A 24,871-nucleotide genomic window follows, 5' to 3' on the forward strand; every position below is an offset into this window, starting at 1 on the left:
CCTGTGACAAATGGATTCTATGCCTATATTCCTAAAAATGGTAATCCACATAGGAAAATCCATGTAGGAAATTCATCTTTCATACTAGAATTAAAATGACTGAGTAGCTGAATGCTGATTTTTGGTGTTACTGTTGTGTTGGTTGGGTTGTGTTGCTGATTGTTGGTGTTACTGTTACATTATTACTTAAACTGTTTAGTCTTGTGAAGTCTATTCTTATGGTGTCTTCATTTAAAAATCCTTTTTACTATTATCACCTAGAAGTGCTTATGTTTTCCTCTTTATTAAAACTAAGACCATGTAAATAAAAGCAATGAACATTTAACTGTTTATAGGTTGATCTACTTTCCATTGACTGCTTTTCTGTTTCCACTGAAATTCAACAAAGAAGCAAAAGAGAAGTAGAAAAAAGGTGTGAAGCCCAAAATAGCTGCTTGAGTCATCAACAGATTGTCTGAAATTATTCAAACAGGTGTTTGTGAGAGAATGAGCTATTTTCCTCCAGGCTGCGAAGGTGAATTCTAGAAGGGAAAAAAGTACTCTAAACAGGTCCTGAAGAGCAAGGAGGAAAATGCCCACCATTTTGGGAAGAGTATGACAACAGAGGGTTACCTCAGGAAAGTCTGAGCTATGGGGGGTTTTTTTGTGATAAGGCAGAACACCAGAGAGACACATGCCAGCACTAAGCCCAGCACCACAACCAGGGAGGAGAGAGTAGACTACACCTGTGCAACATTCTTCAGCACACATGTGCAATGTGTGGTTGTTTAGGTGGGTGGGAGAAGAGACACTAGAGCTGGCACCAGTGTGAGTCATAGGTCAGACACAGTCTTTCATGGGTAAACTTCAATAAATTTTGGATTTCCAAACTAACACCACTTTTGCTTTTCAGAATAAAGCTCATTAAAATGAGCTCCAATAAAGTCTCTCACAATATTCTTGGAACCAGACTAGGAGGTCACAGTTGGATGAGTGGACAACTAGATGGATGAAAAACTGGATGGATGGTTGGCTTAGAGTACAATGGCTCATGTGTGCAATTTACCTGGAGACAGATAACAAGCAGAGTACTGCATGGGTCTATCCAGGGACCTATGTTTAATGTCATTGAGCTGGAATTGGCAGTGGAGTGCTTCTTCATATAGTTTGTAGATAACACCAAACTGGGGGACCACACCATTTGCCTAAGGGCATGGCTGCCATTCAGAGAGACCTAAACAGGTTGAAGGGATGGGCGGTGAGCTGAATGTGAGTCAGCAGTGACCTCTGGCAGCACAAATGGATGACTGCAGCTGGGGCTGCATTAAGAGAAGCACAACCATTAGGTTGAGGGATTGTCCTCCTCTGCTCAGCACTCATTAGTGTGTCTAGAATAGTGTGTCTAATACACTTGGATTGCCCAATACAAGGAAGACTTGATAAACTGTAGTGACTTTAACAGAGGCCACCAAGATGCTTGGGAGCTGGAACACGACTTGTGAAGAGAGACTAAGGAAGGTGGACTTGTTCAGCCTGGAGAAGACGTGGCTTCAGGGGCATCTAACAGCAGTTGTCAGTGCCTGTAGAGAGGTCATTGAGAAGATGAAGCCAAGCTCTTCACAGTGATGTGTGGTGGGATGACAAGGGACAATGGGCATAAATTGAAACAAGAAGAGGTCCAGACTAGATAGATATATGGGAAAACATTTTAGCCATGAACACTGTCAAGCAGTGGATCAGCTTTCCCAAGGAAGTTGTGCAGTTTCCATGCCTTTTCAAGACTTGACTATATTAAGCCCTGAGCAAACCATTCTGACCTTACAGCTGACCCTGCCTTGAGAATGAGGTCAAAACAGATGATCTTCCAACCTGGACAATTCTGTGATTCTACAGTTCACAGAGCTCTTAAAAAGTTTCTGGGGATTGCAGGCAGAGAGTACATGCTATCTACCCAATTTCTTCCCCGTAACCCACTTACAATCAAAATGTCTGTTTTGTTTAGAAATAACAAACTGAATTAGAAAGTTGATGTATTTTGAGAATCAGACTGGCAGGCACTTTTGAGAAGAATGTTACTTTCTCCTCCGAGGCAGGTAACAGTAGCATGAGTGACAATGTTTATTGATCTTGGGTAAGAAAGATATGCTCCCAGAAGTTCTCATGAGAATCTAAATGCAGATAGTTAATTCAGCTGATGTTAATGGCTTTTGTCAGAATTTGGAGGGGTAAAAGAGTGTTGCTTAAACAGACCTACTCGTAATAAGAGTTGCTCAGTTAAGTGGACTTTTCTCCTGTTGTTTCTGAGTTCCCAAATACACAGCAGGCAGATGTTAAGGTGCAGTGCACTCTGACTGCTGACCTATTTATTGGTGTGATTCTCTGATGGCTAACCCATAGCAGAGACTCTGTGGCTCAGCTGTTCAAAAAGCTATAACACAAAGAAAGAGACGACAATCAGCAGAGTAGGTGTTGATTTGGAAGTTGGGTACTGGCAAAAATAGAACATATTTTCCTGGGTTTCAGCTGCTTAAATGAGGGGTATTCCCCTGAAGTTCTCTGGGCAAGACCTGAAACACAGACTGCTACTGCCTGGCATACTAAATTCCCTGCTTCCTCATTGATTTTCTAACACAATCTTAATGCTGTGTTAGCATCATTTCTCTGTCCATTCCATCTGCTCTAGGTCTCCCTTGCTGTTTCCTAGGAGATATATTGCTACAATGCCTGCATCTGTAAGGCAGCAGCAGATATGGGGGCAAGAACCACATGGCTGGAGGCAGCATTAATACCACCTGAACATCTGCAGGTTCTCAGGGGATCCTGCCACCCACTGTTTCGCAAAACCGGAGGGAGCTCTAGTTAAACAGTTAGCTGCTTTAGAGCTTCAGAGTGCTGTGGGAATGGGAAGCTATGGCTTCTCAAATCCTTTACACTTCCATTTGCTTCTTTCAGCCTACAACCTCTATTTAAAAAACAAAAACAAAAACAAAAAACCCTCAAAAACCAACCAACCAACCAAACAAACAAAAAACCTAAATTTGGGGTATTTTTGTCCAGTCAGCCTATTTAGTGAACACTTAAATCTTATTATTTACATAATTTTATGGGGGTTTTACTTGTTTACCATGCACTTATCAAAACTACTGATTGTTTATGTTATGTTCTTTAATTGGTCAGGACATGGCTTTTTCATATCCTTTCAGGTATGGTCTAAAAGACAAATTCCAAAATGTAATAGTAAGCATAATAAACTCAGTACTGCAATTAAACAGGGGTGACACAGCATATCAGGGTTGCTAAATCTTGCCTTGTGTCTTAATGTCTTCCTTGTTCTTCCCTTGGTAGGCACACATACAACTGAATATGGCTAACAAAATATACGAAGTCCTATGACATTTCTAAAAATATGCCTTTTTCTCACAAGTGACCCAAACTCTGTCAACAAACTCTTAAGTACACTCAGAAACAGATAATACAGAAAATAATTAACTTTTGCCCATATGTAGAATGAATTCCATGATTTATTTTAAACTGTGTTCATCTTTGCTTTCTTCACAGGAAAAATAGGTAAACAAGAACTTTTACATCAAATAGCTAATGTGTTTTTATTTAGGCAGAACTGTGAAAAAAATCAAGGTATTTTCTGAATGTATGGAAAGGAAAGAGAATTTATTAAAAAATCCACATAATGTTAATCAATAATGTATTTGGCGTAGAGAACCCATTCATTAAATGGGATCAGAAGCATAGTAAAGATTTATAGCTAAAGCATTAAAGGTTCAAATATAGAAGAAATACAACCATTTTTCTTGATGGCAAGAAGAACATTATGAAGCATAATACAGAAGAGTTACCTTACAGTGAAACCTACAAATCACTGATAGATATTTCCTCAAGGAAAACTGTCAGTCTCTTCAGAGTAAATATATAACACTTTTGTAGATGTTAGAGACACCTCATAGTATTTGTGAAAGAACAGATATTTGAGATGTTAGGTTATATATGAAAAGTGTTACCCTTCCTTAGTTCAGAAGGCTTAATTTCAATGTTACAATGAAATTCAGCTGTTAAAGGGCTATCTCCAGTGTATCAATTGCATACCCTCAAATTTAAATACCATTATGTAGCTAACATTTAACACAGAAAACAAGAGACAGAAAGAAATACTAAAGTAAATTAATGTGCGTCTCATGCCTAGCATAACACCGAATATATTTAAGCACGATAATTAATTAATTTCATAATATTCTTATAAATTCAGCCCTCAGTGACCTGTATTTCAAAACAGGATCTGACAAAACAGAAATCTCTTACACAGTCTAAAACATTAAGAAGGCTTTGAACAAAGTTCTCCAATTTGAAAGGTTTGGGGAAACATTCTGAAAAAAGCAGAACATTTCTCAGCTGTGTCTTTCAATAAGATGCACAACACGTTTGGCTAAGAAGGAATAAAGGATCAAGGCTTTCCTGTTGACAAAAAGCTTTCTTGCTATCCCAATCCAGATCTTCTAAGAGACATCTACTCCCCTCCATGCCTCCCATCACAAACTATTCTACAGCAAGCTAAAAAGCCCAATGACCTAAACCTCTGGTATAATGTTGATATCCTCAAGTTACTGAAACTGGACAAAAAAATCACTTTTAAACAGGTAATATTAGAAATGGAAAAGCTATGGTAGCTTGAAAGAACGTAAACCACTTCTGCATGTCCTCTGAAAATAATTTGTCCATTTCTGCCTGTGGGAAATACCATGATCTTTTTTACTGAAAAGAGGCAGAACTTAGTTGGATCACATAGTCTTCACTAAAAGAAGCTTTTGTAAAAACATCGAGGATATACTCATCCTTCAAAGACTGAAGCTAAACCTGACATGCTAAGTATCTATAATTTACATAAACCAGAAAGAAAATAACAGAAAAGACCAAGAGACACAAATTTTTTTTCTTTGTCACAGATGTCAGTGGGCATACTAAAATGAACCACAGAATTTTCCTGGAGATTGAATAGCATTGAAATGAATAGAAGTAGTTGGTGTAGTGTTTAATGGAGACAGAGAAAACCACAAACTGAAAACAGACTGACAATATGCTGTTTGTTATAAATACACCTTCAGTACACTTACTTTACACACTGTTCAACTTTAAACTGGAATTCAGCTTTGATAACATTTACAAGCACCTATTCTCAAAGGGAATATACACAAATACAGAGCTGGGAACAATTCAAACTCAGAAGCAAAGCCAAACTAAAGCATGGAAAAAAGAGGCATTCTTCAAGTTTGTGAACAGCAGCATCATATGGACATTAACTAGGTGCCTCAATAATATGAGAATAGTACGAATAATATGAGCAGAGTACAGACTTGGCCTATCATAGTTCTCAAATTGTCTCTGATACATTAAAAAACCTGAGCTTATCTTCTTGTCATAACACACCACCTCAGCCTTTATTCAGGAAACAATTTCTGCTGACCTGAGTATTACATTGTCGTGATAAAGTATTCCCCAGATTTCTCCCCAAATTTTAAGACAAGCACTAAACCCCCAAATGGTTTAATTTCTAGGCAATAATAAAATCTCAGAAACTAATCTAAAATGTTTTTTTCATCTTAAACCATAGGTAAGGACCCGATTTGCTTTCTGAAGTTCCCATTTACAGATTTAATTTTCCAGCTGAGCAAAATGAAAACATAATTTTTCCTACAGATGTCAGTATTGTAATCTAGCTCTGTGGACTGAAAATCAAACACTAGCTTCTTCTGGCCATATATGATCTTTGCAAATAAAAACTTCATAACTTGAATTCAAATACATCTAATGCCAAAACGCAACCCTACTTACAAACATACTGAAGTCATACCTGGATCTGACCACTTTAATTTGAATAGGCTTTTGCTAAACAGTGGCTTTCGCTGGCCATTTTGTGGATGGTGCATTCACAGGCTAGCCTGTTGGAGCTACCATATATTCACATATCAGTGGACATAGTGCTAGAAAGATTTTTGGTCTGTAACAAGGAATATCTTCCTCTGTATAAAAAGTGTATTCTGCATTTGATCCATTAAAGGTACTCCCTGGCTGGAAGTTCCTGCATGGTACATATATCAAAAGCAAGACACGGACTCAAAAAGAAGACAAGTGTTGTAAAAGGTGGTATTTTATAGTCATATTTCAGGCCATATATTCAAAATGTAAATTTTGTGATGTGTTGTTTTTTTCTCTATTATTTCTTCTGAACACCTCCGTTTTTAGATCTGCTGTTCTCAGATGTAAGTCAATATAATATCACTGTACTTTCAGGAGTTCAGGAAGCAGATGTAAGGGAGCTCAAGGAGATTAAGATTAAAAGAAAGTAACTGGATTAAGAGCATGTTTTAGTCCAGAGTTCCCCGAGTCAAGCATCAGAGAAAGTCTGCCAGCATACCTAGAGAGCATGTTATCAAACACAGTCAAACTGATGCCCTCAAACCCTGATTCCGCAGTGGCTATATACACAGGAACTTTCAGCTGCTGAACCACATTTTTTCTTGAAATACATAATAAAATAATACATATGACTATGTATGATGGTGCCGAATTCTAGGGAGGCTTAATCCTTCTGCACTCTGGCTCTCTGAAGTTGCTTGTGCATTTCTGACTTTTTTTCCCCTTAATAAAATCTGTAAGAGTAACATGAGTTTCTTCTGCAAACCCATATTTTTTTTGTTTGTACCTTTACCAAAAAATTAAAGCATATTAATACCTTAATTTTAATAATTTTGTTAAATTATGTGTTGGAAATGACTGGTTTGGGTTTGTTTTACAAAGTACAGCTGTGTGACTTGCATTGAATTTATGTGACTTCTGGCAGCTAAACTTCTAAGCACACATTAAATTAATAACTATAGGAATAACTATAGGTGTGTTGTAGAAACAGCAGTTATCCTATAGCAGATGATGAATGTGTTTCACTAGATATTGGAAAAATTAAGATGAGCAGTGCATTATGTACTTTAATGCAGTGGGATATGGATAAAGAATTAGTTTACAGCTACTTGCTTACTACAGACCTCAACAGCATTTTATCACAGTGTCCTGTTCACTAATTACATCCTATTTTCTATTCCAAGCTATCATGTAGCCATAGTTAATTTGAAGCACTTATTGCCACCTCTGAAAGTTGCCTAGCATCACTAGGTACTGGGTGATGCCTCAAAACACTGACACAGCCCTGCTCTGCAGGAGAGGGACAAATAACAACTACGTTCAGAAAAAGTCCGAGGACAGATTAGTAATAAATCAGCAATATATCACTAAGCAAGGTATGCAGGGTTATTACTTTCTTATAGCTACATCAGTCAGAGATTTAACAGTCCTATATCTTGTTATGATGACTTTTTCTGCACATTTTCAAGAGTAGTACTCTAACTTCTAAGCAATTTCTACTTGCCTTTGAGTACCAGTGTGTTAATAAAAAGACAAAAACACTATAGGACAATCCTATTACAACTATTATAATGAATCGGAATGTGTGCTTTTGATGTTGAGTCTTTGAACTTTTTTGCTTTGAAATTTAGTTACAAAACATAGAAGTCTACCACAGAGAACACAGATTATCCAGAGGGAACAATACCAACAGGGATTTTTTGAGGGGGAAAAAAGCCTACAAAAGACAGTAAATATTTTCCCTTGTCTGTTAATATTTTTTTTTAAAAAGCCAAGTCCTATGAGTATAGGACTAAATGGATGTAATTATTTTAAGCTAAACACAAGTAAAACAAAGTTATCAATATTTAAGGGCAAATTTAATAGAATCCATCATCATACCTTGTTATGTGTCTGAGTTTGTCCAACCAGGATAAGGATATTTGATGAGATAATAGACAGGCAGAAATTTATTAGGATTATTGACCTCTCAGATCTGATGTACCTGTTCAAATAAACAAAGAGAGGGTACAGCTTTTCCAAAAGGAAAACAACTAGTAAGTCATACAAAGCTTTGATGCAATTCTTGCATTAAATATTGGAGGTACTCTGAAAGGTAAGAGCTCTCCTTCAAGTGCTCAAAAGAGTATCAGGGAGCTATCACATTACAGACATAACAACCATGATATTTTGATATCTGTTCTGCAATTCCCTCTTAGTATCTTGGTATATTTTAAAAATAATAATCAATGTTTCTTTTAAAAACTGCTGGCAACACAGTTCTAACTCCGTACTGATAATAACGGGCTTGCATGCATTCAATGTCAGGAACTTCTTATGCTCCCTGCTCATCCCTGGGAATATCCACAGCTGGAATAGACACTCACAATAACTAACTTCAGCAAAAATATGGTGATTGACATAAACAGAAGATGTGGTTCATGATGCATAAGTAAGATGCAGGTTTGTTGATGATACTATGCCAGTGCATTTTGGAACATGTTATCCGGATAACGATAACATTGATCTTGAAGTTCCACCACATTTACAAAATAATTTATATGAAGAAACAATAATACTGTAATATCTTCACCTTCATAAAATCTAATGCCAAAAAATAGCTGTTTGTGCAGAAAGATTAAATTATAGCAGTAAGCATCACAGTCTCTCTTGCAAACTTACCGTACTCATTTTACAAGTAAGTTTAACATGAAAAAGTCAAATAGTCTTATCACCTATTTCCCTACAAGACACTAATGCTCTGATTTTTCTATATATGGCCTTTTACGTGCTGTTAAGACAGAAAGAGCATGGTTATGGTTTCAAGTGAAGTACCTTACTGACCTGATTTTCATAGCTGCTACCAGAGTAAATGTTGACTAATGAAGTAAGTGAAAGGTAAGGGTGCTCCATTCCTCTGAAGACCATGCCATATTCTATGACCTATACTATATGCTTCTCACTGGAGCTTAGTTAATATTTCTGTCTCTTCCTGAGCTGTACACCCATCGCTGACACTCTGAGGAGGTCATAGCAAAGGGTGCTGAATGCATGAGAAATGCTGAACTTTGAACATGAGATGAATTGTAGTTGCTTATTCTCAGCTCTACACAACATCACTACGTTTTTTAGTTAACAGACAAAACAATCCTAGTACCACAACCCACATTTTTCCTTAAAATATAAATGTTTTTAAGATTAGTTCTATCTGTTTGCAATCAAATACAGAAAGTCTAGTGCCTTCGAATGCACAGTCAGTATGCTTCTACTTCCCAACTCGTTAACTATTGATTCACCTGGGGTGGTTCCCAACACTGAGTATCTATAGATTATAAAGGATCTTAGTGTTTGAGTAAATATAGTGCAAGCAGGAGCTCATAGCATTGACACAAACAGGGAAGGTCTTAGTGTTTCTGCCAGCCTGCTATTGATGAAAGGAAGGGAAGGGAAGGGAAGGGAAGGGAAGGGAAGGGAAGGGAAGGGAAGGGAAGGGAAGGGAAGGGAAGGGAAGGGAAGGGAAGGGAAGGGAAGGGAAGGGAAGGGAAGGGAAGGGAAGGGAAGGGAAGGGAAGGGAAGGGAAGGGAAGGGAAGGGAAGGGAAGGGAAGGGAAGGGAAGGGAAGGGAATATTAGATTGACAATGAATTTATTTTTCATTTTGAATTTTCAGTTGGGTAGATCAAATCAATCAACCATAACAGAATGCTCAGACAGGCCTTCTTTTGACCCAAATACTTCTACCTTATATCACTTCTAAACAGGCCCTGCCATTCAGAGGGAAGGTGGGTGTTCCAAAATATAAATAGAGACATAAAGACAAAATATCAGTTTTATCCCTACCCCCATATTTATATATATATATATAAAAAGCATATATACATAAAATCTTCATTGTCTGGATTCTCACTATAGCTGGTTGCTACGTGCTCTTGAGACATGTGTTGAAGGCAAATCTTAATGATTCAAATGACAGGCCACTCTGTTGTCATACTACTTTCAAAATATCTTACTGATAGAACATTGAGATCTATATGAGGTACCTTTTCTTCAGCTGGATGCAGAACCTGCACTAGTTCCATAACTTACCATATACATTTTTTTCTCTGCTTGAAAGTTACCATAATCATAGAATCATAGACTGATTTGGGTTGGAAGGGACCTTTAAAGATCATCTAACCCCAACTCCCCCATCACAGGCAGGGACACCTTCCACTAGACCAGGTTGCTCAAAGCCCCATCCAACTTGACCTTGACCTCTTCCAGGGACGGGACCTCCACAACTTCTCTGGGCAACCTGTGCCAGTGTCTCACCACCTTCACTGTAAAAAATTTCTTCCTTACATTTAATCTAAATAATGGAGAACATCAGTTCCACTGAGCATGACAGTATTTCCATCCAAGTGCTAAATATATCAGGGACTGCAAAAATAACATTATAATTCTTCAGATGGGAATTATATCCTGAAATAATCTCATTCTTAGCTTTGACAGACAAGAGCTGTTAATTTTTATACTTGTACATATAACTTATGTAACTCGATATTCTATATTTATTACATATATTTTTAATCCTGTGAGTCTCTGTGGCTACATAAGAGAATGAAAGAGATTAGGGTGTAAAATTATCATGCTCCTTTTAAAAGCAAAGTTTTATTGGTTAAGTTTATGTTACCCTAAAAACTATTGTTTTTTCCCTGTGTTTCTTCTTACTTGCATAAGAACTTGTTTTTCTTTTACTATGGAAAAAAAGCTATATGAGAACCCATGTTCACTGTTAAAAAATATTTTTTATTTACATGACTTTTCCTCATACTTCTCTACTTCTACACTAAGACATCATGCTATTTCTCATCACAACTCAAATTAATTTACTTCATAAATATCTATTGTACTTTTAAGTCAATATATTATTTTAATAGAGTTAACTCAGGATGGAAAGAAAGTCTATTACTGGAATGTAGAACCACACTATTTGAGACTACTTAATTTTGTGACCTTCATTGAAACTTATACATGAATTTGATAAACTCAAAACCATTTGACTGAACCTCCCTAAATCTGCAATATCTGGCGTGGCACTTTAATATGTCATTTTTATCACATAGAAGTTTTGTATTAAAATGTAAATGGAGGAAAAACAGTCAAAGGTATAGGCCAGAAGCCTCACATGAAACATGTCATATAGAAGAATCCTGTAAAATATTATTTGGCACTATGAATACCCCACTGAAAGAACAATACCATTCACACTGAGGTGGGGAAAGAGAAGAGCACCTAATGTGCTCTTTAAATATTAATTCAACTTTATATAACTATGCATTCACATTCAGCTTTGTCCATCCATTACATACCTCCATAGCGCTGCATAGACAACTGCTAAGGTGATCAAGGCCAAGCATGAAAGACCACTGCCTACTATTAAGGTCACTGAGGGTGTACCAGATGATTCCATGATCTGTAGGTTACAACAGACAACCATGAAGAAAAAAATCCTCCAGCAATTAAAACAATCAAAAAAAAAACCAACCCAACAAAAGCAAAATGATAAAAGCAGTCACACTGTCACAGATAGCTTTAGTAATATTACTTATGAAGCAGAAATCAACTTAATTCCAAAACTGATCCATACATAACTCTGAGATCTGCTTAATTATTGGTACATTCCTCAGGGACCTTTGAGCTTTAAAATGTCTTGCAATACCTGCATGACATTTTGAGAAATAAAGTTGTAATATTACAATGTAATAGGAGACTGTGATGTTAGCAGAAGTTTAAACTACTTCTCAGATAAAATTAATTAAAAGATATATTTCTCTTGAGAAACAGCAATGTTTAGAATTGTGTGTTAAACAAACAGCTTGGTTTCACTGTAATGTATTAAAGATCATGTGGTAATTTGTCCCAGAATTCGATTCATGCTTGTTGCAGAATTACCAAACTTTCTGACTTTTAATAACTTTGACTTCAATCCACTATTCTCACATGCTTAATTTCCTTGGGCCTCTGTCTAGAAGGAGTGGCAAGATATCTATGGCAACAATATCACAAGCTTTCTGTAAAGAAGCTTCAAATTTAAAATTATTTAACTTATACTCTGTGTATTAATAAAAAATGAAAATAAATAAATGACCTTGAAAATCCCTGCTGTAAAAGAAACTATTATCGCCAAATATCAGGTAAGGTTTTTCCTCCATATGTGAATGTGCTTATGGTCTGAAATTGACATGGTATTTGCTAATACAAATGGAAAAAAGATAGATCTAAAAGTTTTAAAAGATACCGTGCCTGGTTTACCAAAAAGCTTTTTAGAGCCTCAGGGATGTATTGTAAATTACGTTTATCAAGATACCTTTTGTCACCCAAATAGGAGGTAAGACTGATGTACTTTTAGGCCAGATCTCAGGGAGAAAGTAACGTTTTATTTCAACCACTTTGTTCCAAACTGATCTACTTTGCTGTTAAAAAGAGTCTGAACATATGCTTCCAAAACCAGGAAAATCATGCTTTAGCAGGATAACTTCACAAATATTTGCTTTTTAGCTATTTTTGCATTCAATAATATTGGGAGTGTTTGCTTGTACACTTAATGTTGCCTCTTTCTCATGAAAACTTGATTATTTTTCTTACATCATATCAACAGACTACACAGAATATCTGTGCTGAAAATGTCCAATGCAGATCTGCAATCTGTTTAACTACAGTATCTAGGGTTTTCCTACCAAGAGCAGTAATAAAGCCCTGTACATTCCCCTGGAAAGGCTTGCAACCTTTAAAAAAGCTTGTTGAGTGGATAATTGTTCAATACAAAAGTTTTCAACACATTTGCATCACAATTAGAAGGCTTTCTCTGAGAAATTCAGAGCCTGAGAGCATGCAAATTTCACTAGGATTTAGTTATATCATAGAATCTGGAATTCATTTCTCTGAGACACTGTAGACACCAGGAGACCGACGTTTGCCTACCTGCGATATTAAACAATTGCTCAATGCAACGTCTGAAATATACCTGAGAGGAAAGCTCGACCAGCTACCCCCCCCAGCCCCCCGCAGCCCCCCCGCTATTGCCTTTTGCATTAAAACTGGATTTTCCTCCCCCCACCACCCCCCTTTGTTACTTACTATTTCTCTAGGTTGCTGAGCCAAAATGGCGAAGGTAGAGAGACGATCACATAAGCATTTCGTATGGGATGCATCGGTAAGCACAGTTTTACATCCCTGGGTGGACCAGGTTCCCAAAGAGTCGTTCCTGCAAAGGAGAGAGGGGGGGGTGGGGGTGGGGGAAATGGGGATAATTACGCCTGACGGCCAATTCCGTGCGGAGAAAACGCAGTTTAACCGCGAGGAGAGTGTAGTCTAGTTCCCGGACAGCGGAGAGGTACTTGTTGTGGGGCAGGACCGGCCCCGGCGCCCCCGCGGCGCGGCGCGGCCGGGCGGGGAGCGGGCGCGGAGCGGGGCGGCGCGGGGCGGCGCGGAGCTGTCCGGCGCGGCGGTGCTGACCGTCCGGCCGCTGCGCTGCGCTGCGCGGAGCCCCGCCAGCCGCGGCAGCAGCCGCCCCCTGCGCTGCCAGCCACCTCCGAGCCTCCACAGAGCACTGCGAAAAACTCATCGGGGGAAGTGGGGGAGGCTTGCTCGCGCTCTCGCTCTCGCTCATTCTCTCTCTCTCTCTCTCTTTTCCTACCGGCTCTGTTTCTGGCCCTTTTGTAAAAAATGTGGTGGTCGGTAGTTGTAGTGTCTTTTTTTCACACACACCCTCCGCCCCCCCAGCCCCCCCTCCCCCCTCTTTCGTGTGTGTGGCTAGGTTAAAGGCATATGGTTCCCAAACGCCTGTCTGGGTTATGCCAATTGGACCGGGAAATGCCGGATCTTCTGTTCTGACGTCTATTTTTGCTGAGGATATTTGATGTTTTTTGTTGTTGTTTTTAGTGATCAGCCTTAGAAATTTCACCCTGGAAACGGCAGCATCAGATGCCTCCAACTCTTGCCTTAGCTCCAGCAGAGGGGTGGATTTCAGTACAGCAGCACACAACATCACCAAAGAGACACGAGTTCGCCCTCCAGACATCACTCAATCAACTCGCCTTTCCCCAGCTCCCTCCCCCTTCCTGATTTCTTTTTCTTGGGGTGGCAGCAACACGCTAACCCCAAGCCAAAGCGATCATTTGCTGACACTTTCCACCAACCGCCCCTAAACAAAACAAGATGATTAACACAGCCCCCGAATTCAATTAGACATTCAATATGCTAATGCGAGGTCTGAAACCCACCCCAGCAGAACAATAAAAATGGTATCAACCCACGTTTTCTTTGTGCAGGCAAAGAGAGCGAGGGAGAGACAAAAAATCATTTCTCCTTTTTTCTGAACTGCAGGGGGGGGGGGGGGAAATAATTTCTACAGGAAAAAGGGGTGGGTTGCAACTAAAGCAAACCTATTATCTATTATGTGTCATGTTTAGAGAACAACAACTGGGTTTCTTTCTTCTTTCCCCCCCTCCTTTCATGTCCAGGGAGCAACTGCAGCGACTCTGCTGCCAGCAGCAGTGCGCGCGCTGTCAATTCCTGTCCATTTCACCTCAGGTCACTAAATGACTTGAAAAAAGAAAAACGAAGGTGGGAGAAACAAGGTGGGGGAATAATAATAATTTCCGGGCCCTCTGATCACCCTTGTTTCACCTCTTCTGCCTTGACAACCCACCTCTGTAAGTGATTCTACATGCCAGGGCCCTCATGCAAAGGCAATTTGTTATCCCAAGCCTGCTCTTAGAGAGCAGTTCACCCCAGCCAACCTCGGCATTTTGCACCACTAGTTTTTGAACACACACCAGATGTAACCCTTACACACTATTGTCTTCAGAACAGTATCCTGTAATAAACAAAACAAACAGCAACCGAGGGAAACAATTGAGAGAAAATCATGAATTCCTCAAGCCACTAAAGCTGCCTGTTAGCTTTCCTTCACAAATTGTGTCTTTCAGAGAGCCACAGGCTAAATCAACTTCCACTTTGAAAAACATAGTTACATATTCTAAATTCTGAAGCATTATCTTCTGGACAACTTAACCAATCTATTTTATTAGCTTTCCTGTCTCTTATTTTATTGTGACACATATTTAAGGGCATATGAAATGCATTTATCTGGGCTGATTAAATATTAAATAACAATAGCTTAAGAGAAATTGATGTGTTTTAAAACAAAAGGATGTTATTATTCATCCTGAGAATAAGATTTAATATATTCATCCTGAGAATAAGATTTAATATATTGAATCCACTCTATGCTGAAAAGTGCTGGATGCACAATGCATACAAGTTAGCACTAAATCCTTGCAGATGCTGTCCAAAACATAGAGTTAGACAAGTTCTATTTATAAAAGATAGAAAACACAGAGACTGATTTAATTTAAAACCAATCATCTGTTACAATTATAATTATATTTAAATTAGTATAAATCATGGGCAGTTCACTAGGTTTAGAGGGGTAATGCTATTCTTCAGGTCACTTGTGCAAATACAAAATTCCATCATACAGTAACTGAGAAGCTCACTGTTGTACTGTATCACCAGGTATTACAAATACACTCCACCTTTTTGTACTTCTTGAATACTAATGAAAATTTCAGAGGAATTTCCAAAAGCGCTCTGAAATGAAGAAAATGCTCTAACTGAATATAACAATATGACATCCATTGACATGGCGGGAGCAGAGTCAGTCTAGTATTGACTCTTTTTACATCTCTGTTCATTTTTTCAATGGTACACTTCAATTTCTTGCCTAGCAGCATTATATTTGAATATGTACCAGATGAAAATTCAGTGATTAAATATGGTCTCTCTTTTCTAACCAATGCAGTTAAAAAATAATAATAATAAAGCATCTTTAATAAATATATTTGTAGTCTGTTGAAATAATGGCTGACAGAAGCTGTGCAGAATGTTATACTAAGCCCATGAAGGAGACATGTAACAATGAGCAGAATCCAGAAAAGAAGTGTTACTGCAATTTATTGCACACTGCTCATGCATGCAAAACAGTAAATGTATGATTATAAACTCACTCAGAGATGCTGGACTTTTCACTTGCTGACATAAAATCAGTATTTCTTTTTAGGTATAAAGTAGATAAGGATGGAAATATGAAGTTAAATGATTGTATCATATTTAGTACATCTCAATGCTATAGTTTTTATGAAGTCCTCCATCTATGATCTGTCTCTCTTATAATGCAACTCTTCTGGGCCAGTCATAATCTGCCTCATATCTGAAAGGTTGTTTTCCTTTTTGGTGTGATTTTCTTTGACTACATGTCTAACATTTAGGGTTATCATATGAATATGCAAAAGGGCACCTATTAGTCCTGTGGATCTTTCTTGTTATGCAGAAACCTATAAAAGTGTGACAGGTACTATTAACACATGCTCTATTTATATCAAGGAAAATTATCAAACTGAAAATAGGTAGCAAATATAGATGTAGGATCATGCCCATTATTGACAATTTTGTACAGTTTCGCTGAGCTACAGATGATTTAATCAACCTGGCAGAATTCCCATGATATAAGCATAGGAATTCCCAAGGATAGATTCACCATTGCAGATCCTGTGTCATCCTGCAGCTGAGGCAGGGGAGAAAGCAGGGGGAGCAGAGAAGCAGGGGGAAAAGTCTAAGTAGGATGTAATACGGGCCCATAAATTTACGGCTAATATGGCAAAAGCACCAAAAAAACATCAGCTCAAACATTTGCCTGTAAGTGTGTCCTTCTCAGAATAGCGTTACAGTTAGAGGAATACTGGAGTGTCTTTTTAAATGCCTTTCAGAGTTTAATGTAAACTTCTTAGTTCTAATCAAGAATTGTGAACATACTGTGCAATAAAAATGATGGCCAAATGATGTACAGAAAAGTATTTCAATTGTGTATGATACAGAAGAAATAAAGTGAATTTTACTCTTTAAAATGTATTATGCAATATTGCATGATATATAAAAGTGATGCTCACTACTGAAAACAATGATATGACTGTCTCAGATATTGAAATGGAAATGTAGTTTATAGGATAGGAGCATTTCAGTAGAATAAAAAAATCATTCACAGACACGACTGCCAATCTGACACAGACTGATGATGAAGCCATGTTTACTATGCTAGCAACTATGTTCCCATTATTTTGCAGTATTTTTCTTGGTCTCAATACACAGTTTACCACTTACTATTGACATAATTTGTTAAAATTAATAATATACATATCTTACTAATTACATTGTTTTGTCTACTCTAACATATTGATGAATAAAGATCAGCTCTGACATTGCTATTAAAACCCCTCACTTAGTAAAAGACTTCACCTCATATCGTACACTGTCCATACCTTATTAGTTTATTTTGAAGAATTTTTTTCAAATGAAATATTTTTTTTGAGGGAGATACTGTGAAACAGAGAAAAAGGAAGTTAACGATACCGTTCACTATTTTCTTCCATACTGGCAACTAGTGATCCAAATAGTTGCCGGGGTTTTGATCATCATGAATGAAAAGCTAACATCTTGGCTATACATATATGATGGTAGCATACTTTAGTAGTTTCTCCGATGATTGATATCTGTTCTTAAAGTAGGGTGAGAAACCTGTTTGACCATTAAGTTACATTACTTAAATAACAGCAAGAAGCTATTAATTAAGTATTTAATAACAGCTTTGTAGAAAGTAAACTACACAGAAGTTAAAAAATTAAAATATCATTTCTCTTGAGATAATTTTAATTCTCCCTACTTCTTGGGCAAGTATTCCCCCCCCCCGTTCAACTAGGTGCTGGTTTTCCTTTAGGGCAAACTTTGGTACTTTAACTCTATTCTCAGTAAAGAATGACATATTATGATGAGAAGCATATGGAAAATGCAGACATAAGAATTTTTTAGCCTAGCAAAAGATAGGAAAGAAGCTCGTAGCTGTTATGAGTAGCAGATTATGTACATCATTGTGCCTGTTCAGATGTGCTGGCTGGCACATTAGTGAAGATAAAGTCCTCCTAACACCTGCTTACTGCTTTACACCTGGACTCAAAATCCCAGGGAAGCCATAGGGAAAGCTCAACTGCAGGAGTCTCTTTTCAGTTGTGCGTGTCCATATGTCTGAGACTTGACCTAACCCTTAGTAAGCATAATTTCTACCGTGATCAATCTTATCTCCACCAGTAGTATATGGCAACATCTGGTTTATATCCATAGTTTTTCCTAAAGTGAAAAAAAAAAAAAAAAAAGGAAATAAAGAAAAAGAAACAAAAACAACAAAAAAAAACCCACAATGGAAAGGTAGATGCAAAAACACTTTGTTTAATTCATACATTAAACGTAGTTTAACAAAGTATTGTTTACTCTGATATTGTTAATATGATTAACATTATGTGATTATGACTTAGGGGTTTTTTTCCCCTCACAGGATTTAGAAAAACTAATGCATGAAATCATGGAAATGAAAAGAAATAGAGTGGACAAAAATAACTGCCTTATGACTGCATGTCTAAAATACTGCAAATGTCCCAAAAAGGATGTCTGGATTTGTGTGGTGTCAGAAGAAAAAGCTGGGTGATTAATGTCTTGCAACTGGATTTCCAATAGAATACTATGGGAGGTTTGTTTTCCTAAAGAATAAGGCCACTTTTCCAATTCAAGCATTGAATTGTTTATTATTCCTCAATGAGAAACTTGTGATTTTTTTTTTCACCAAGAAAAGTAGAAATCTTTGAAAAAATAATTTTCTTGCTGATCTTTATATGAAAATTAAATCCTATCTGAATAATTCTTTTGTAAAACAAATGTGCATCTGGGCTGGAAACCAAGTTTTATTCCAATGTGATTTGAACCAGATAAGATATTAAACCCTAAAAAGTAGGTTTTATAACCGAGCTGTTGTAGTTATAAGCATACACAGTTACATTAATTTTCTAATAATGTACAACTCATAGAAGGTCTGAGGGAAGATCAGGAATTGCTTTGGTTATCAGTTTGACTACTATATACAAATGACTCATCAAAAGGGAAGCTAAGGAAGTGAGCATTAATGCTTGGGGGAACATTTTCTTACTCTTTATAACTTGCCTGTCCATACAGTTTAGGGCATGATCTAGCACACAGTGTGCATAAGCTGTGCTATAATCAATAGTTGCCCTGGAATTAGTGTACTGCAAGTGTGCAAAAGTGTAAAAGGAAAAGAATTTCTAAAGGACTGATATTACAAAAATGGGATGAGACAAATACTAGGGGGTTCCTGCCTCCCTGCTGTATAATTCTTGTTTACTGGTGCTCTGTACTACTGCTATAACACATACTTACCACTATTAAACTTACAGGATCCATTAATTTTTTTGAACAACATCAGACAAACTACAGTCATTCAGCTCTGTTTCTGTGTTTTAAAGAGCCTAATGGATGGACATTTAGTCAAGAGCATTCTCCCCCCTTTCCCAAGATTATAGAGGAAATCTCCTAAGAGGATGAGTATTGGTGCATAAAAAAAGTCAAGGAAAACCAATCACTTTCCATAGCTTCATCTCTGTCTGACCCTGTAGATGCACTCTGATAAAGCAGAGCAGGATTAAGTATTGGACGATCCTCCTTATGTACACACTGCCAAAAGATGTAGGTATCTGCTGAGGATTTATGAGAACTATGACTTCTTTCCCTATGGACCGCCAGAATGAATGGAGCAGACAAAAGGCTACACTCCCCCTCCAGGATATCTTGTCCCAAGATGATGATTTCCTAGAAACTACAGAAAGCAACAGAGTGAAATTTCTTATTTTCATACAAGCAATAATGGAAGCAAACTGGTCAACTTCACCACAAATTCTACAGCGAATTGCCATCTCCCATCCTTCCTAATGAGGTCTCATTTATTGTCAGTCTGTACTCTTATTTTATCTTTCATTTCAATACATTTTTGCTGATTTTGTTCACTGTAAAAGGGAGATATACCTGGTAATGCTGAGTGACCAAGGCAAAAAGGATCATGTCACATTTTGCAAGCATGCATGACTTAACTGTGGGTACATTAAGAGATCAGGCTCTTCATTTAAGCTGCTGTCTGATATATTTGGCTTCTTGGGGCAAAGTCATATAGAGACTTGCTATGCTAAAATGTATGTTGTCAAAGTAGTAATTTTAGTATTGTTTTGGATACGTATAAAATTGCTCAGTTTTAGTTAGGTTAATTTTATATGATAACATTAGATATGTTTCAGTCTTAATAAAATCAGTAAAATATTTCATATTTGTTTGTTCAGGATATAAATATTTACATAGATTTATGGTGATCTAAGGAAAAATTGTAGTGTTCTCCCAGTGATCAACCTATGAAACCCTTCACACCATACTATTATTCACAGGTGCTCCTAGCAAAAGCGATCCTTGAAAACTGTATATTGTCAGGGACTGGAAAAGATTGGGGGCTCTAAAGTTTATCCTGGAAATTAAGAATGTCAAAGCCTGGACCAGGGTTGCAGCTATCATTAATGTTTCTTCCAAATGACAAGATCAGCAATAAAGCAAAGTTTCATTAGTTCAAGTTTCAAGGCCAGCTATGACCGGCAGGGAGAGGAACAAATGTGAAAGGGAATTAATGAGGGGAAGACCGGAGGCTGGGCTTCCCTTACTGTTACTGTTATAACATCCTATGCTATTCTAGATTGAATGGACAGATAAAATGAAAAACAGCCTCCTCAGAGAGTGCTTTGAGTTAGGTTCCAGAGATTCCAACTATAATGCAAGAAGAAAGTTAATCCACAAAATGAGAATGGCAGAAGAAAACATGTTAAGTGGTCAGGCACTGAAAGGATGCTCATTGCTCTGGTGATGCAAAACAGAGCTGAGCTCACTTTTGAAGCTAGATGTGTACATGATACCTTTCAAAACCTGAAGTTGGGTTCACTTTGAAGATGGAAAACAGAGAGTCCCCCTGTTATGTAACAACTCAGTGGTTGTGAGATAGAAAAGGTGTTAAGACTTCCTTCTCTGCATGAGGGATGTTGAATAGATATTTTGCCGCTGATGACCTAATCCCAGACTACAGTATATTGTGGAGTGAGTGTACCTTCACAAATTCTTGGTGAAGCAGGTGCTTAGTGAACAGAACTATACATTGGGCCAGAAGGTGAAGCAAAGCATGGACTTTGTAGCCCTGCTGCAAGAAGACAGGGATTGGCACCTGCATTCCAGTTCCTGCTCCATTCAGTATTACTTGTTCAGCAGACTGAGCATTCGAACATCAGTTACATGTTCTCTGAAGATCCTCAGGTTTTGTACATGTTCCTTCATATCTTAGCTGCATGATTAAGAAACCTCCTGGTTGTCAGCCTCTCCTCCGCTGTATCTTATGATGCCATGTGCTGCTCCTACACAGTCCTACTGTGTATCCTACAGCTCTGATACCTGTGGGTTCCCTGAAGAACACACTGTGGAGCTATGGCAACTGGAGCTAATTTGTTTCAGTGTCCAATTTCAAAGAAAGAAGTAAAGGGTTTTTTTCTGTCTGATTTACACTTTGAAAATAAACTTAACTCAAGCCAGGCTGGGATAAAACAAACAAACAAACAAAAATAGGGCAGTTACTTTTGTTTATAAAACACAAAAAATGAGATAAAATAAAACTGGCATTCGTTCTGCTCACACAAGGATATGTCAGCAGTATGTCTCCCCTTTTATCCAGCTGTTATTCTTCAAGATTTTCTAAACATTCAGTTTATAAAGAGTTCTGTATACGTTAGGCCTCAGGCCTCTTGTGCAAGACACTTGCTTTTTATAACTAATCCTCTTTTGTAAGTCCTCCCCAGGAGTCTAAATAGATCTAATCTGTTTTTCCTCACATGCATTGATTTCTTTCTTATTTGTGAGATAATCTGACCATCCGTCTTAATTAAAATAAGTATTTTTTTTCTTCCTTAGAGATGTCTCTTTGTTAGATGTTATCTTGTGTACCTGACTGGCTAATTAACGACTGCTTCAATAAGAGTAATGCTTATCTCCCTATTCTCTCTTTGGTGAGTCAGAGTGTACACTGACTGAACCAAGACAAAATCTTTTATTGGTTATCAGGCTACACATTAAAAACACATTTGATACAAATTCCTGAATAGGACAAAGGCATATAGTTTGCTATTGTCTTGTGACTGGGATCAGACGCATAGTAATTAGCTGGTTTAAGGTGACAAGGGGTTTGTAGTGACTGATGTTTAATATCTTTGGTTGGGTACCCTTTCTTCAGTGAAAACCTTAACTACAGATTGTAAAAGTGAGCAGTCTTCCCATTTCAGACAATCAATATTACTTATAATATGAAAGAATAGGACTAATGGTGAACAGAGGGCATTCAAGAAGCTTTCTTACTCCGTAGTGCCCTACAGCCTGGAGAATTGGTCATTCCTCCTGAAAAGGTTCTGAATTTTGCAAGCACAGATGAGATCTTACCTTGGGTAAGTCTCACCTGTCCTGCGTGCATTTTCTAATCATTGAACTATTGGGCGAAAGAACTATAGTACAGGCCTTCATACATGTGCTGTCCATGTTTGATGTAGCAGATAATTCACTAAATAAAGGCCACAGTCAAGAATGCCAGAGAGATAACCTGTTTATGTATCTTAATGACAGTTAATGCTGAGGTTCTTCTGAGCACATTAGAATGCAGACTTGGTGGCCAAGCAGCTTAACATAAAATGCATAAGGACCTCTGGATTTAGCATTCTCCAGAGTCATACAGTGACTGGAAAGGAGGTCTGACAAAGTCCATTAAGGACTGAGGCACCTATAGTGGCAAGTATCCACCTATCTCATGTAATAACTAAGACTTTATTAAAATGGGGCAATACAACAAACCTGTGCAAGCAGTTGAGATGCAATGGCCTTGTATATACCTAGATGATCACAATTGTAATGCAATATAGCTAAACACAAAGCTTTCTTACAGTGTTTAAACTGATTAAAAACTGATTAAAACCCAAAGCTAAACAACACAGATGTTGCTACAGCTGATAGATATAAGCTGTACATTGAAAACTCTATCATTCACAGAGCTAACCTCTATGACATTATATTTTTTCCTTAATAATTTGCACTTTTTTTTTTTTTTTTAGATGTGGGAAAATCATTGTTATTACAGAGTCAAAATAAAGTCAAGTACAGATCTAGGAAATGGAGGCTCTTTTGTTAGAAGAAAAAGATGTAAGAGACACCTCCTTAATGTATATTTTAGACTCTTCCAAGCTGGTCTTAGGCCTGATGTTCTTGCCTTTCAGTAAAGCTTATTACCTTAGGACTTATTAATGTGTCTGCTTAGCTTCTAGACTCCAGTGGTTTGAATGTAGTCACTTTGGGATGCAGTTATATGAGCTACTGCTCATCTGACTCTTCCCAAGTGTATTTATTTACTGACCAACTCCCCAGTAAATTACAGCCTAACTGACATGCTTTTCAATACCACTTCATGCCTCTGTAATGGTAGTCTCAACTAAACCAGTCAGCTGATAATGATAATTTCCAGAGATAACTTCTAAACTGCTCCACTGTGCTTTTTGCAAGGAGTGCCTAGTACAGAGGCTAGAAGAAGGAGATGTGCATCACACTGGATCACAAAGCACGAAAACAGATGTCTCCATATTTCATCTCAAAAATGCTGTGAAAAGAATGAGGGTCTGCACTGTGCCATGACTGAACAGTGAACTATATGTACCAGGGATTGTGCTGACTTAATAGTATAAGGGCATATGTTGCAGAGGAGGCCACTGCGGTGCACAAAGTCTGGTGGATTCTGTGGACATGTTCTGAATTTGATTGGCACATGTACAATATATTTGATGCATTTTTAACAACTGTATACCTGGAAGTCCCAGAAAAATTTACTGCACTCGACAGTGGCAATACAGGATTTAAGTCCTCTTACTCCTCTGGTACATCCATTTCAGCTACTCGCATGTCAGCTAGATTGTGTGTTTAGACTAATGTGACTGATGGTGTTAAAAACTATATAAGACTGGATAAATGTTTTTATGTCAGTCTAAAAAAAAAAAAAAAGAGTGGATAGAGGAGGTGTTGGGGAGTATGTGCCTTAACTAGATGCCAAAAAAAGCCTGACTGAATAAGTGAGAAAAGCTTACTAGCCTATCCACTTTCTTCCATCTCCTGAGAACATTTTTTGTTTGTGTGTGGCTTCCTTGTGGGAAACAACACAAGAACTCCCAATGCTCTGCAGGTACAGGGGTTGTAATAATGGGCTTGTCTTCTGTCAGCTGACGAAATTGTACTCTTTAGCCTTCAGGTATGGTAGAAAAGGACTGAAAAAAGTGTCCCAAAATAATAAATGTTAATACACTAATGATCTATTCACATTGTATAGCACCTTTCAGCTGAAAGCCTTAAAACAGAGATGGACAGTATCATCCTGAATCTCATCATGAGGCACAAGAAAATTAGGAGACATCTCTAGGACTTGAGGCCAAAATAAAAATGTGAAGATAAATTACTCCTAGGCTCAAAAGAAAATGCAACCAAATACAGTGCTGTATTTATTTACTTCAGTCTTTATGTGGAGGTCTCATATACCATTTTTGATGCTTACAACATCTATCATATAAAATATTGAAAGTATACGTATATAAAACATATACAGTGACGTTATTCAGTTAAAGTTGCAGTTTTTGCAGAATGGAATCAACTCTCATTGGTGCGAAAGGCATATCACAAGCTGTCTGTCTGTCTATCTGTGCTGTGTCACAGATGTGGCATGCTTTAGTTGAAAACTCCAAATCTGAAATGCCTTTCCCTTCAGCCAGACATAGTGTTGCAAGTACAAACCGCTACAGCATCCTTATATTTGATGTAATTTGCATTCTGTTACGTTCTCATGCTACTTGATGTTTTAAAGGTGTAATAAATAAAGAATACAATTAATTTAGATTACACTACTCAATCTAAATTATATATAGAATACTAAGTACATGAAGCTTATTAACTAGA

At 37.7% G+C, this 24,871-nt stretch overlaps 1 protein-coding gene across 5 annotated transcripts in view; it reads right to left on the bottom strand.

Moving 5' to 3' along the window:
• Positions 1-24,871, bottom strand: part of ADGRB3 (adhesion G protein-coupled receptor B3) — a 466,036-nt gene that overhangs the window by 88,088 nt on the left and 353,077 nt on the right. For all 5 annotated transcript variants that reach the window (XM_055714746.1, XM_055714747.1, XM_055714745.1 and 2 more), the window contains 3 exons: positions 13,001-13,127; positions 11,233-11,336; positions 7,786-7,888 (listed from right to left, as the gene is read on the bottom strand). In XM_055714746.1, the coding sequence (XP_055570721.1) occupies positions 7,786-7,888; positions 11,233-11,336; positions 13,001-13,127 (334 nt within the window). The remainder of the gene's footprint in view (positions 1-7,785; positions 7,889-11,232; positions 11,337-13,000; positions 13,128-24,871) is intronic.

Source organism: Falco cherrug, chromosome 6, assembly GCF_023634085.1.
Source record: "Falco cherrug isolate bFalChe1 chromosome 6, bFalChe1.pri, whole genome shotgun sequence".
Taxonomy (NCBI): Eukaryota; Metazoa; Chordata; class Aves; order Falconiformes; family Falconidae; genus Falco; species Falco cherrug.